The sequence below is a fragment of the Telopea speciosissima genome, chromosome 8 (assembly GCF_018873765.1).
Source record: "Telopea speciosissima isolate NSW1024214 ecotype Mountain lineage chromosome 8, Tspe_v1, whole genome shotgun sequence".
Classification (NCBI taxonomy): domain Eukaryota; kingdom Viridiplantae; phylum Streptophyta; class Magnoliopsida; order Proteales; family Proteaceae; genus Telopea; species Telopea speciosissima.
In genome coordinates, this window is record NC_057923.1 from 50,783,765 (window position 1) to 50,798,496 (window position 14,732).

Consider the following 14,732-nt stretch of genomic DNA (forward strand, 5'->3'; position numbering starts at 1 on the left):
GTCTTTGTTTGAAAATATTAATGGGCATAAGAGACCTTAAATCCTTATTTAAGTGTTGTGAGTTCCATTCTGTCAGTAGAGTCAATAATAAAGATGCCCACACCTTAGCTCATTTTGTCTGAACGCTACGAAGAGGAGTGGATAGCTGTCTTGCATGATTAAATTAGTGTCTTTGAGTTGGCCTCCCAGGTTATAATGCTTCGATGTCTGTGTCCTCTTAGTTTGTGTCCTTGTTGTGTGTGATAAAATTAATGAATTTAAAATAAAAAATCATGTAGAGGAATCGTGTATCATTTGCCTCGTGAATGTAAATGTCCATTTGTGATGTGCAATATCTGTGAATGCAAGACACTTTTTGATTTTATCCTGATTTGTTCTATCCTTGTAACTTCTTTTCTTGTCTCGCAGAAATAAATGATGCTTCAACTGCAGTGAAACAAGGACCATCTGTTGGAAAAGCAGCTATTGGTGGACCATTCAACCTCGTTAATCAAGATGGAAAATGTGTCACTGATAAAGATTTTTTGGGGAAATGGACCTTGGTATATTTTGGTTTCACACACTGCCCTGATATTTGTCCAGATGAGCTTCAAAAGTTGGCTACTGCAATTGACAAGATAAGTAAGTTGCTTACACTTTCTTGCTTACTGATAGATAATGCAAATGAATACTTTTTGTTAAATAAATGTATTGGGATTGTTTGGATGGTGGCTGGGGTTTCTCTTTTTCTGTAGAGGATCTCAGGTGGACCATGTCAAGGTCCAAAATTTCAGTTTCGACCCTAGTCAAAACCGAAACATTTCACGAAATGTTGAAATTTCAGTTGAAATTTTGCACATTTCTTTTGGCCAAGAAATTGAAATGCCCATTTCATTATCAAACAGTTGGATTTTGCCCTGAAACTTCAGGACAAGCCTATTTAAGGACAATTATGCATATTCAAACCATTAGATAAAAAAAAAAAGGGTAGTTTGACTTTGTGATGTAGGTCGAAGTATGAAGAAAAGAGGTCAAAACACTGTTCATGTTACTGTTCACATAAACAGTGTCATAGCCCCTTATTTTGCCTTGGTGAGAATTTTTTAGAAGATGTTGTGGGCCCATCAAGTGGAGGAAGATTCTATCCTAATGCTGCCATAGTTTAGTTTCTATTCTCAGTTTATATTAGGTAATTTCTAATTTGATTAACTTTGTATGTTTATAAAGCTGAGTTATAAAGCCTTTAGTAGTTTCTAATTTCATTCAGTTTCTATTTCCATTATTTACTATTTTCATTAGTTTCTATTTTCCAAACAGTTGCTAAGGGTATGTATGGCAACCATTCTGTTTCAAAAAATGGGTTCCGAGTCAGAATGGATTTTTTCTGTTTCTGGATTTTTGGAGTAATTCTGTACCAACAAATGTTGTATGGTAAAAAATTGTTTTTGCTATTATAGAGAAACAAAAACATCTATGGATGGCCATCCATACATTTGAAGTTCTCAAGAAGGATCTGAGATACCTCATCTTGTTCATTGAGGTGAATGTCTTCCTTGAGGCAAAAACCGCATTTAGGCATAGAACGCTAAAACCGCATTTAGGCATGAGAGAGAGCACATGGGATGAACACTAAAACCGCATTTAGGCATAGAACATACAAGGAACACGATCAAATCAAACAAGAATACAATTCTTACAGACCTCACATCTCAATCAAAATAACATTTTTAATCAAAGATTGGGAACATGTGCATCAAATTAAAAGAAAAAGACAAAAAATTGAGTTAGCAGAACCCAACCACTATGATGAATGCAATGAACATTATGTGGATCATTGTCAGCATCATGTTCAATACCGAGCTCTTCTTCGTACGGGGAAATAGAAAACAGATGAACAACAATTAAACAGATGAAAAAGAACAAGACTGAAAAAACCCAAATCCCAGTTAGACAAAAAATCGACGAACCCCCCCCTCTTCCTATACCCAATAGTTTCAGGAAATCCAAGTCCGAGAACAATGTCAATTTCAAACTAACAGAGTTGAAGTTTTCTGAAACAGAGAATGCCTATACAAAGAGTAAGCAACAAAAATAAAATTATCAAACGCATCTCATTCTCTTCGCACAACAACGAATTAATTAATTATACTTGTAACAGATACAGAGAGAAATCAGCAAAATGACTGCAACAGCTAGGAAATCAATCTCATTGAACCCTTCTGGTAGTCCAGAAACCACTATCCAAAGATTGGGTACTTGGCGGTGACCATTCCAACCTCAAACACCAAGTCCTCACTGCTGGACCGTATCCCTGTGATAGACAACCACTTGAAGAAAGCACGAACACGGATCCCATCGAGCTCTGCGATCCGACCGTCAACGAGCTTCACCATAATCTTCTTTGAGTAGGTAGCAAGGTAGTTGTTCGGAGGAAGGGTAATTTTACAGTGATCGCCAAGTTTCACAGTGAAATCACCGGAGGTCTGATTGAGTGTGTAATCAAAGACGTTAGTCAGAAGCAGTCCAACAGGGAACCCATACTTCATCAACTGGTCATATGCCGGCGACAACTTAGTATTAGGGTTTTGAGAGGAAATTGCTGATGAGAGAACCACAAAGAGGAGGAAGATCGAAACCAGGAAAAGAGGAGTGTGCCATTTTTTCCTTCCTTTGGGTTCCTTGTTTGGGTTTCTAGGGAGAGCGAAAAAGAAGAAGAAAGCGAGGGAAGGAGGAGCGACCTTGGGGCCGATGTCTTACTGAGCTCTTTACCAGCGTTGGTGGCGAGTTGGAGCTTCAGCTTGAGAGTTGCAGAGGTCGAGTAGAGAAGATGGGCCCGGTTTTAGGTTTTGTTATGTTTTGATGATAAATTCCATCAATGCCCCTGATTCACTTAAGTCCACGTTTTTTTCACCAAAAATTTGGTAGAATCAATTCTAAAATGTGAGAAAAACACCATTTTGGTGTTTCTCAAAAGCTTGCTAGAATCTATTATATCTCCCGGTCCGTTTCAAAAAATCACAGAAAGCCATACATAATCTGTTTCAATTCTGCCCCCAGAATCAGGAAAAACACCAGAATCCATTTTTTGGAAGGTTACCATATAGATCCTAAGTTTTACTTTCTATTTTTGTAGCCTAGACTGAGTCTATATAAAGGCTGCTATTTTAATTGATTGACACAGAATTAATGAATGAAGTTTTGAGGCATTCTTGCACTCGATTATGGGAGTAAAACCCCTGTTCAACAGCTGGGATAGCTGTGGGTGAGAGACCCAGACTAAGAAAGCCATTCCACTACCCCCTTCTTCTATCTTCTCCTCCCATCCCTACTCGATCAACACTGCTGTCCTATCTGATCTCCAGATCCACCCGTCAGTTGATGATATTTGGAGGCTGAAGTATCCTCAATGAACCTTTCCTTTGATGGTAAATTGAGTCCAATCCAATGGTCAGGTTTGATTATATGTGAGTTTCTAAATCTGAACTTAACCTTCTAATTCTGAGATCTGTTGATATCTCAGCATCTAGCCATCAGTTGTGGCTGAGATTTTGAAGGTTCATTCAACCAATAGTACCTACCATTGATTGGTTCCCCAGCTCCATCTGATTTTCTGAGTTGCTAAATCTGCTGCTGGTTATTTTTTGGTTAATTTCAGTCTTATTTTGTCCGCTTCTGTTGCTGTTATGTTTTCTGTAGCCAACTGATATGGTTATATAACGATCCTATTGTAGAGTGGTTTTTAGCTGAACCCCTTCTACATTACGTCGGCCCCTAGGTTGCTATTGTACACTATAGCCTATTATATCCTTTCTTTTATATAACCTTTTCTACACAGACTTTATGATGCTGATCCGGGGTTCGAAAATCTGGTTTGGATCGCTTATGGGTCCATCTTAATAAAGTACGGTTCCACAATTGAAAGGAATGGCAATACCGTAAATATGCTGGGGTTGCAAGAGGGAGTAGCAAGACTGTAAATAATCAGAATTTTCAAGGGCTCTTGGATAGATAAAAGAAAAGGGACATAAAGGTATTTAAGATTTATTTAATTAGGGCAAAGTAGGTAGTAGAAGTTTGCTAAGGGACATGAGAGAATAAGAAGTAAAGGATAGGGCATTATGGAAAAACTTAAGTATAAAGTAAAAGGCAAAAGGAGTCATGGAATTGGGGAAGAAAAGTTGTCTTCTTCCTTAACTTTCAATCAGAAAACAAACCAGCAAAGAAAGCGGAAATCAACCCACATTTCGAGAGGGAAAACCCAACTTTTGGCATTCAATTGACAAAAAACTTTTAGGGAAGATTGTTATCCTATATTAGTAATAGTATAAATGCAGTTTGTGGTTTAGTACATTCATGGATTAGAAAATTAGATACAAATAAAAAAATCAATCATAATTATCTAGAGTCTAAATTAGATGTTATGGATATAAGATTAGATAAATTAGATGAGTTGGTTCAATTAGGTAGTATAGTTAACATAGATTTAAAAGATGAAACAAAAAAATCAATTGCATGATGTCATTTTTTGCTTTGAAAGATATTTCTTTAAATAGTCACAATAATAGATTATGTTATGGCAATAATTATGGTGAATTACTAAACCTTCAAACGAAAGAGTTATTGACCCTTTAGACAGAAAGGTTCAATAAAGTTGAATATGACAATATTGCTGAGTTAATTGAATATTGGTGAAATATGTATAAAAATCATGAGCTATTTGTGGATGATAGAAATGTCTTGGATCAGAAAGATCTATGGCACCTATTACAAAATGAAGAAATTCTGAATTATTTTGGCTATAATATTGAAAGATTTTCTGATGACTCTTCAAATGGCCAGTCTGAAGAAGATGTGGAAACCACGAAAGAACTTCTCTGATAGACAATTAGAAGAAGAAAGTGAAGTGGTTTAGATATTTAGTGGCGATGCTTCTAGCCAAGAAGACATCAGTCCGAGTAGTGATGATGATTCCAGACAGGATAGTCATCTAAAAGAAATATTAGTAGGAGAAGATAGACCATCTACCTCCACAACCCCTAATTCTAAAGAAAAAGAAGCCTTTTCCAATTTGTCAAAGAAGAGATGATTTGAATAGGCAGCCCATTGCACAACATGGGAATTATTTAGATCTTAAGAACGTTTCGTTTAAAGACTATAAACAAACAATTGATGATTGGGCACAGTCTTCATCTGTCCTAATCACCAATTATATGAGTACTTGGTCTAAAGAACGATTTTTAGACTATATTGCAGCAACGCTTCAGGGCAATATGTTGCAATGGCTTAAAGGCTGGGAACAGTCTGAAGCAGGTAAAAAGCAGAAAGCTTCTTTACTTGCAGATTTTAAAAGCTTAGAAGATATTCTTCAAACCTGGGGCTATGTAATGTTTGCCAATTTGAAGAATTTTCTAAGCTTTTCCAAAAATATCACTATCTACAAGACCAGTCGAAGTAAACTTTTTGGATGCAACAATTTTTTTCATAACTCTCAAGCCTATGGGATGAATTATGTATAAAAGGTTATTCTGAATTTCTAGAAAAATTGATAAAGTAGATACTCTAGGATTGAGAATTAACTGTCTTGAGAATTATAATAGAACACTACCTCGAGGTTAAAGCTAAAAAACAAGTTAAAAATCAAATTAGCAACACTATTTATGGCCAATGGTGTTGTGATAAAATTCTCAAAGAAAATCGGAAATTGGGTGTAATACTCCTAAAATACGCACATTACAACCCTCCCCAGACTCTGCATTGGCGGGAGCCTCGTGCACTAGGTACACCCTTTTTTATTCCTTAAAAAAAAAAACTACAATCAGTAGGAAACGTTTTAAAGCCAAAAAAGGACGAAGTGGGACACACCACACCATGACCGAAAACCCGAGGAGAGAACCATTAGCTAGAATCACCAGGAAGGATGACCAATTGTATGGAATGAAGAAAGCACAATAGACTTATTGTTCCTATGATTTACTGTTTTTAATTTTTTATGTTAATGTGTGTTGCAGGTGTAACTTGAAAAGTTACACCTCCAATGGACATTTTCAAGTTACACCTGCAATACACATTAAGGAAAAAGCATTTAAGCTCTTAAATGGTTTAAATTTATTTTTTTTTAAACCTAAGTTTTATACACTGAAGCACAAATATCGACCGATATGGCCATATTTCGTGGTATGGCATCCATTGCGACGCCATGGAGGCCATATCGGTTGATATTTGTACCTCAACCATATCGGCGGTCGATATACACACTTCTCCAGCGCCATGACGCCATGGCGGCGCCATGACAACTATGCTCTAGACACAAAGTCTGATGAAATAGCTCCAGATGTAGAGGCAGAGTTGGTATCATTAGATGACATCACATTAGAACACCCATCAGTTACTATGGAATTGGCCAACTGTTGTGCCTACTCAGGTTTTCCATACTTTTCCCTACTCTAATCAACAGTATGATTGGACTTACCACAATGAGAACATTGGCGTCATAGTTGTCACAGTGTCTAGGTGACCCAAGGTGTTGGAGGGTGTCTGGATGCAAGGTGACACCAACAAGGTGATCAAGGCGACTCTAGTTGTCAAGGTGCTTGGATGCCAAGGCGGTAACTTGGGCGCTGCCTTGACAACTATGGCTGGCGTAAAGGCTGATTAGACTGCTGGCTTCCTTGAGCACTTGCAGGACATCCGCTCCCTCCACCTGAACCTCGATCTCAATCACGACCAGGAACACTTGAGCCATGTCCACGACCACCAGTAGTTAACAAGAATGCCACAATAGGCTTGTAACAGTTCCAGCAAAAAGGGCCAATAACCAGCAGCTAACAAGAACGCCACAGGCCTAAACAGGGGGTTATATGGCCAGAAAATTAGGAGAAGGTATTGTGACTGTCTCCCTCTTGACAGTCACACAACCAGCCGAGAGACAGCAGCGAAAGGGGAAGCTTGCGGGAGCATCACGGAAGGGCAGTAGCGGTTACTCAAACATGGCGTAATTTCTTCGTTAACTTCCATCTTCAACCCTAGCAGCAATCGATAACTCCAGCAACAATAGATAGCATCACGATTTGGGGAGAACTTCATGAAATAGAAAAATCAGTCCTAGGATTTGCAAATAAGAGCAGCGGTAAGATAGCAGCAAACAAATCAGAAATCGATTCAGTTTCAGCAACCGAGAAAAAAACCCTTCGTATTCAACCAAGAATCCAGAAATCAGCAATAGAGGTAGCTTGGCAGAAATAGAGCTCCAGCAATAGAGCTTCAGCAATAGAGGAATCGATCAGCAGTAGCAGATATGATATTCATACACAATCTTCATCGAAACAATATGAATCCCTAGTTCTTATTCTATGAACTAGGGTTCCTTCTTCAAATCTGAAACCCAAAAAATGACTCTCAAAACGGAAATTTCGGAGAGAATCAGGTACTTAGTTACTGCTCTGATACCATGTAACGAAAGATAAAACTAAACAAAATCTGAAGAACAAGTGATAGGAGAGAAATGGGGACTATCTAGAGAAGTAAAGTCGACACTTAAGAAGAGATAGGAGAGAAATGGGGACTGTCTAGAGAAGTAAAGTCGACACTTAGCAGTCCTCCCCCCCCCCCCCTCCCCCCCCCCCTCCCCCTCCCCAAAGTGTTTATTTAAAATCAACAGAGTACATAACAATAGAATCCTATTTGTAATAGGAATCAAAGATAAAAGACAGAAACAACTCAAAGACCAACTTAGAGACCAACCCTAACAAACTAGGACTCCAAGACGCCAAATCTTAATAGAGGAAGGATTCCCCCTATCCAGTTACAACTCAATGTACCCCACGGTACATATAGTTAACAAAAACCATCATCGATCACTAAAGAAAAAAGGAAAAAACCAAGCCAGATTGTGAGAGTATACTATTAGCAGCATCTGTAACTAATTCATGAGTATCATTAAAGACCAAACATAAAAAATGAACCGATGAATCACAATTTTTATTTTAGCTCTGATTTTGGTCATGGCAGGAAGCAAATTATTTTAATCAGTTTGATTTAAATCAATTGATTACATTCAATTGAAATACTTCAGTTATTTGAATTAAAATGTAATACAACCCATAAAAGAATGGAGCCTTTGAATGCTACAAAGCCTCACTCAAAACTACAAAAAATGCAATAGTACAAACCACCATTTCAGTAGTCAGCATAGCCTTCCATTCATAGTTATCAAGGCAGGAAGGCGACCATGGCGTTTTAGAGGGTTAAAAAACAAAGCGACACTGCCATGGCGCCCAACGCGACCATCATAGTTGTCGCGGCGGATAGGCGATCCAAGGCGACGGAGAGGGTAAAAATTCAAGGCGACACCAAGTAGGCGGGCAAGGCATCCTAGGCGTCCAAGTCAATCAAAGTGCTTGGACGCCTAGGCGTCGCCTTGACGACTATGTTCCATGACAATGTGGGGTTCAACAGTGTGTCTTACACTGTTGAATGATTTTTTATGTAACTATTCCTGTTCAACTATGATGATGGTTTTTGTTTTCTGAAGGATTTGCCGACACTTATTTTTTCCTTTGGGGTTAGGGGTCTATGCCATCACCAACTTAATAGAATTACTCATGACTAGTGCCACACAAATGTGTAAGATAGATGTAGGAAAACTGACAAGTGTTGACCACTATTGCATCAATAAATTACTAAATAGTTGAGTGTGTTATTCAAATGGTCTTTCGTGTTGTATTTATTATAAATAATTGCAACATTAATCATTTAAGGTTCCAATAATATTTTTTGTTTGTTGAAGACTTCTAATAATACTTTTATCCCTATTAAATATCTTAGTAGCTCTATTGATGAAACCCTGAGTTTTTTCTTTCTTTCAGAGGAAAAAGCAGGGATTGAAGTTGTTCCTGTTTTCATCTCAGTCGATCCTGAGAGGGACACTGTTGAGCAAGTACATGAATATGTCAAAGGTGCTTCCTGAGCCTGATGTGCATTGTATAGACCTACTTGAATGACATTCCACGTTCTGGGTTGTGTGGTACCATGGATGAGGTTGTACCATTGAATCAGGTTTCTTAGATTTTCTTCTCTGTTGCAGAGTTTCACCCGAATTTGATTGGGTTAACTGGTAATGCTGATGAGATAAGGAAAGTCGCTCGTGCTTATCGAGTTTATTATATGAAGACTGAAGAGGAAGGCTCAGATTACCTAGTTGATCATTCTATAATTATGTACGTATTATCTTTCTTGACTGAGATTTCTATTAATTTAGTGTATTTGTCTCATATCTCTTTCCTTGTCTTGTAATTTCATATTTTCTATGGAAAGATTCCACTTTTATTGTAATGTGCATTTTTATTTAATAAGTAATCATGCCATATAAAGTGAATACATTTTGCCTGGACCAATTTTCGGTCATTAGTGTGGGTGCTGATTTGCACTATTTCGCATTATCAAACTGTCAGTTTTGTAGAAAGCATCAAAGGATGGTTTTAAATGGGCTATATGATTCATGAAGTCCATTTCAGCTTTATAATTTGATATGTTTTTTCTTTATGTTTTTTGACTTTGCTTCATGATTTTCCCTTACCTTCTGTTGATTTACTAGAAAATATTCTGATAACTAATCCTTCATGAATAGAATTGAAAGTTAAAATAGGATACAGATTTGCTAAAGATAGAGCATGGATTTTATAGAGTAATATGACTTGTGCTGAGAAGTAATCACATTATCAGAATCATATTTTTATGGGCGAGAGTAGGAACCTTTTGATGCAGGATGATATTGCATTAGGGAATCCAGATGCTAGTTACAAACTTACAATGTGTTAAAACCTGAACCGGAAGTTGAACCAGCTAGGAGGTATGAACCAGGTCAATTTAGTTGGCCATTCAGGTATACCAGTTTGAACCTGCTATGCCAACTGTTGTTCTTCTATTTATTTCTTTGGATTTAAGTGGCAAAATATGATTCATTGTGCCAACTTACATCATAAAAATGTTGGCTAAGACAATGAATATGAAGATACTGTAAATATGGGTCCAATAAAAATGAAAAAATATTCTGTTCCTTTCTTCTTTATCTTCCTTTGATCTCTCTCCAACAGGTAAGGCTGTTTTCTCATGCCATTAGGTATATCCAGATTTTTTTTTTCTGTTGCTATTTTCTAGAGCTTATGATGCAGATCCAAGTTCACGCAGGAAGAAGAAGAGCAGCCTTTGATTTTCGTTGGAGCCTTATTTTATATATTTAGTTTTTATTAGGGTTAAAACAGTCTTTTATTCCCCTCCACGATTTTAGAGGGATGATGTTTTTTGTTTATTTGTTTGTTAAACTTGTACTCCTAGTTAGAGTATGAGTCTACTGTTTTTATATTGTTTTTATTAGGATTCAGGTTAAGGGAAGTCACTACTCCTAATCTGATTAGGATTGGTTTTAGGATTTAGAACTAGGACTCCTAGTTCAAATCTACATATCTTTGTAAGGCCTTTTGCCCCCCCCCCCACCCTTTTATTATAAATAGAAGAAATCATGGGCAGGCTCCCTGACTTATTATTGCATTAAAAAAACTATGTTTCAGATCTGAGATTGCTGCCATCGAGCTGCTGCCTCTGCTCCATCTGCGAGCCTGCATCCTTGTGGGCTCAAGGTGGTTAAAGGGTGGGTTCTCCTACGACTCCTTGCACTGTGAAGGTCAGGAGGTCTTCTTCAATCTTCAAGCTGTTGCTGCTCCTGCACATTAACCCTGCAACTTATCCATTCAACCCTCAACCCCATTAAACCTGCAACTCCTACTTCAACTAGGACTCCATTATAATTCCAGATCTAGTCATCACCTTCAAACCCTATTCTCAGCCCACCTTCCCTACATCATTCCCCACACTCGACCTCAGCCCTAGCCTATAATTCCCACTCTAACCCCTTCATCTCTTCACTCCATTAAACCCTAAAGCCTGTGACCCGATTCTGCCCAAAATTGCAGAAATTCAAAACATCTCCAAACCCTAATATCTTTATACCATTAAGACCTCTGAAACCTGCCTTTTAAAACCCTATAAACCCCCTTGTCATTACTTAGCCCTAACCCTAAATTTTGCCCTAATAACCCTAGTCTGCCCATTCGGCCAACCCTTAGACAGAACTGGTCCTAAGTGGAAATTATTTCACCTAGGCTACATCAGCTTATTTATTAGGCAGACAAAATTTTGATAAAACTAACTTCAGTTGGAGTTTCTAAAACATCAGTGTCATGCATTCATTGATCATGTGTTTTATTCGCACGATCAAATAAGCTGAAGTCCAAATTTAGGAACCTCCGGATGAGTCAGTTTTTGGTCTTAATTATTAATCTCAGGTTACATAGATACATGAGCACTTCTAATAGTTGTTATTTTGCCAAACATGATTAGACCTATCTGCTAATACTAAAAACCCTGGACCCTCTATTGGTTTGAGTTCAGGCTTACCAAAACCTAGGCCTGAAGCTGACCAATTGCAATCGCCACTGCCACTTCCATTTTTTATTTTCCATAGTTCTTGTTATGTTGTCTTTATGGTTTTGAACTTATATGTTATGGGTTATAGTTTGTTACGGTTAGATATGGTAGGGTGTGTGATATGGTTGGTGATTTTATTATTTGTAAAAGGTGACGAGGGTTTGTGCTGGAAGTATGGTAGGCTGAAACAAGTCAACACTAACACACCTATAGAAACAGAAATACTGTAATCCAAAACACTGCAGAAACTTTGAATGAATAGAACTCTCAAACAAAGAACTTGACGAAGGTGAAAACCGTGAAATTAATATATCCTAGAGAACCTATGGGGGTGCTTAAGTTGTAAAAATATCAAAGGAAGTTGACGGACGGATGGAGAGAAACTGATGTGGACAGAAAATAGAAAGTCACAAAAACAGTAAATTAGTTAGTCGGAAAAACTAACATAACTCATTAACCAGCCATTGGATGGACACAAGGTTTAAGCCAAATGGAGTAGGGATGGAGGGGAGTTATTAAAAAAAAAAAAAAAAAAAAAAGGTGTACCCAGTTTATGAGGCTCCCGCTACATCCTTACCCCCGCTTCGCGGAGAGGCTGTTTCCTGACTTGAACCCATGACCACTGATGGTCAGATTTTTAGAATCTATTGGCTGAAGTTTAAGCTCTGTTGCTGTCCAACAGTAGGTAACAGACACAAACAGTGCAGGGAAGAAACTAACAGAATATGAAAGAACTTAATTGCAGTGTTAGAAATTAAGTAAGAACAAAGAAGAAGGTTAGCAGTCGTCTAGCACAGTAGGAATTTGGTTGCTGGAATGCTGCTGGAACAATGTATGATAGAGTAAGAAAACACAAAAGGGAATGGAGAAAGAAGAAAAAAATATGACCAATAGGTATCACCATCTATGGCCTGCGGTTGGGCATCACCACCCTCCAAGGCTTTATGATGTAGATCTATGGGGGAAGACCACTCCAAACAGGCCCTTAGTGAACTCGCATGGGTTTAATTATAGGCAGGTCAAACCAAGGTATAATCTGTCCATTGATTTGGCTCCTGTGCAGGCCCATACTTGGGCCCATATCTGGGTTAATATTAGCCCATGTTTTAATCCCAAGATAACCATCAAGCAGCCTGTTTATAAAAGAAATATTGTCAGATCATAGGGCCCATGCGTGGAGGTACTTTAGGGACAGGTTGTTATTGGCGTGGGGTGATTTCTTGGGAGACATTTGAAATAGAACAGATTCAGTATGGGCTGGGTCATACCACCTTATTAAATATTGCTCTATGCTTATGTGCCTAACATGTTATCAATTTTATTAGGTTGGGTGGGGACTGCTAATTTTTTTCATACCAAATTGGCAAGTCCACCCCTTTATCGGTCACAGACCATAAATCCCTGAGCAACAGGAGAGGAGTATCCTGAGGCTGGCCCCCTGTATAACCCAAGCTATTATCTTCCCTACCTGGTAGTTTTGAACTTGACTGTTGTGCCCATAGTTGATCTTTCATTGGATTTCAGCTGCTGATTTGAATCAATTAGCAGAGTCTGTTTATATAACTTTTGTCCAGCTAGTATGGCACACACACCACATATGTCGCAAAAAGCATTATCCTCAGTTATGTTTACATGTACGTTTGATTAATACAATAGGGAATGACGGATTCTAAATCACAGAATGGTCATGTTGGGTACATTTTGTCATTGGGTGTGGGCCGTGTGGCCTAAGAACAAGTTAAATTCCAAATTTTTGGATGCATGTGCAGTCTGAAGAAACTTGTCATGGGTAATCTATTAGGCTTTTCATCAGAGGTTCTTATTTCATTATATTGAACTTATGACCGAACCATTTAGCTCTGTTGGCAAGGGAGCGTACCTAAATCAACATGTGTCCTGAGTTCGACTCCCTTTACACCCTTTGGGCCACCCCACAGCTTCTATGGTTCTCATAGGATCTGGTGCTGACCCAGTGTGTGTGTAGGGGTGTATGCATGTGCCCAGGGGACTAGTTGGGGCTGAAGGTCTTGACACTCTCATTAGCAAAAAATATATATTTATACTTCTCTTTGTACATGGGAGCATTATCGATCAAAAGGAGGGGTGTCCATAATATATCCAGGTATGCCTCAACCCTTAACTTGGGCAAACCCAGGCAAGGGTTTCGAATAAAACGTCACTGGAACTGATTTTGGATCTTTTGAGAGGATTTTGGAGCCATAATATGGGAGGGGATGATGTGAAGCTTCTGATTATGTCTTCAACTGCTATCACTTTTAAAGGATATTTTTTCACATTCTGAAGATTAATAAAATTCTCTTTCTGCTTTATGTAAAACATAAATAATATTTTGAACCGTTTGGTGTTTGTTACATTTAGGAGATTAAGAATCATAATATGTCATTCTTAGAACCATGTCAAACTGAAGTGTGCCAATATCTATGCATTTTACTTTCAGGTACCTCATGAGCCCTGATATGGAGTTCGTAAAATTTTTTGGGAAGAACTATGATGTGGATCAACTGACTGAAGGTGTGATAAAGGAGCTAAAGGAACATAAGAAATAAGAGGATTACTACACCCTCTTTTGCAGAATGCTGTTTTTCTTTGTTTCTTATTAGTATGCCTACAGTGATCATTTCTGCTTAGTAGGCTTCAGGTTATATGAGATAAAGGTTCAACCCCCCCGCCCCCTCTTTCTCCTCTTGACAACGGAGACGCCATTCATTACCTTTCATTTAATTTTTGGGTCATATTCATTTCTGAAATTTTCTATCAAGAGTGATTTAAGGACATCATTTTTACTCTCAACAGGAAATTGATTCGAGAATTTATTCCCATATGTTCTCCTTTAACATCACATTTTTGCTCCCGGAATTGAGGTATTAATTTATTGTATTTCGTCTGAATTCATCCGTTGGAAGTCGGGAAACAGTAGCATACGTAACCAATCTAACATATCGACTCTTGAGCCACTTGCAGTTTCTATGGAGATGTATATGGGTGGAAAAAAGGGACCATTGGAGAAGCCAAAAAAAAGAACCCTTAATTCGACCAAGCACTTTGGGGGCCATTACAGCAGCTATCTTCCTTTACACCTTTTCCACTTGTAAATTTCTTCCTGTTCTTGCATGAAGAAAAAGCATCTTCAAGTTCCGTATTTGTGTTAATTTGGGTCACATGAATTGTCATGTCAGTTGTGACTCAAAAACAGTTGTGCATTTTGTCTCGATGAGATCTTGTTCGTTATGGAGTTGTTGGTATTGATTCTC

General features: G+C 38.2%; 1 protein-coding gene across 2 annotated transcripts in view; it reads left to right on the plus strand.

Annotated features, from left to right (window-relative positions):
* Window positions 1-14,099, plus strand: part of LOC122671231 (protein SCO1 homolog 1, mitochondrial-like) — a 31,856-nt gene extending 17,757 nt beyond the window's left edge. For both annotated transcript variants that reach the window (XM_043868343.1, XM_043868342.1), the window contains 4 exons: window positions 409-621; window positions 8,844-8,933; window positions 9,062-9,194; window positions 13,919-14,099. In XM_043868343.1, the coding sequence (XP_043724278.1) occupies window positions 409-621; window positions 8,844-8,933; window positions 9,062-9,194; window positions 13,919-14,027 (545 nt within the window). In that variant the 3' untranslated portion in view covers window positions 14,028-14,099. The remainder of the gene's footprint in view (window positions 1-408; window positions 622-8,843; window positions 8,934-9,061; window positions 9,195-13,918) is intronic.
* Window positions 14,100-14,732: the final 633 nt, after the last annotated feature.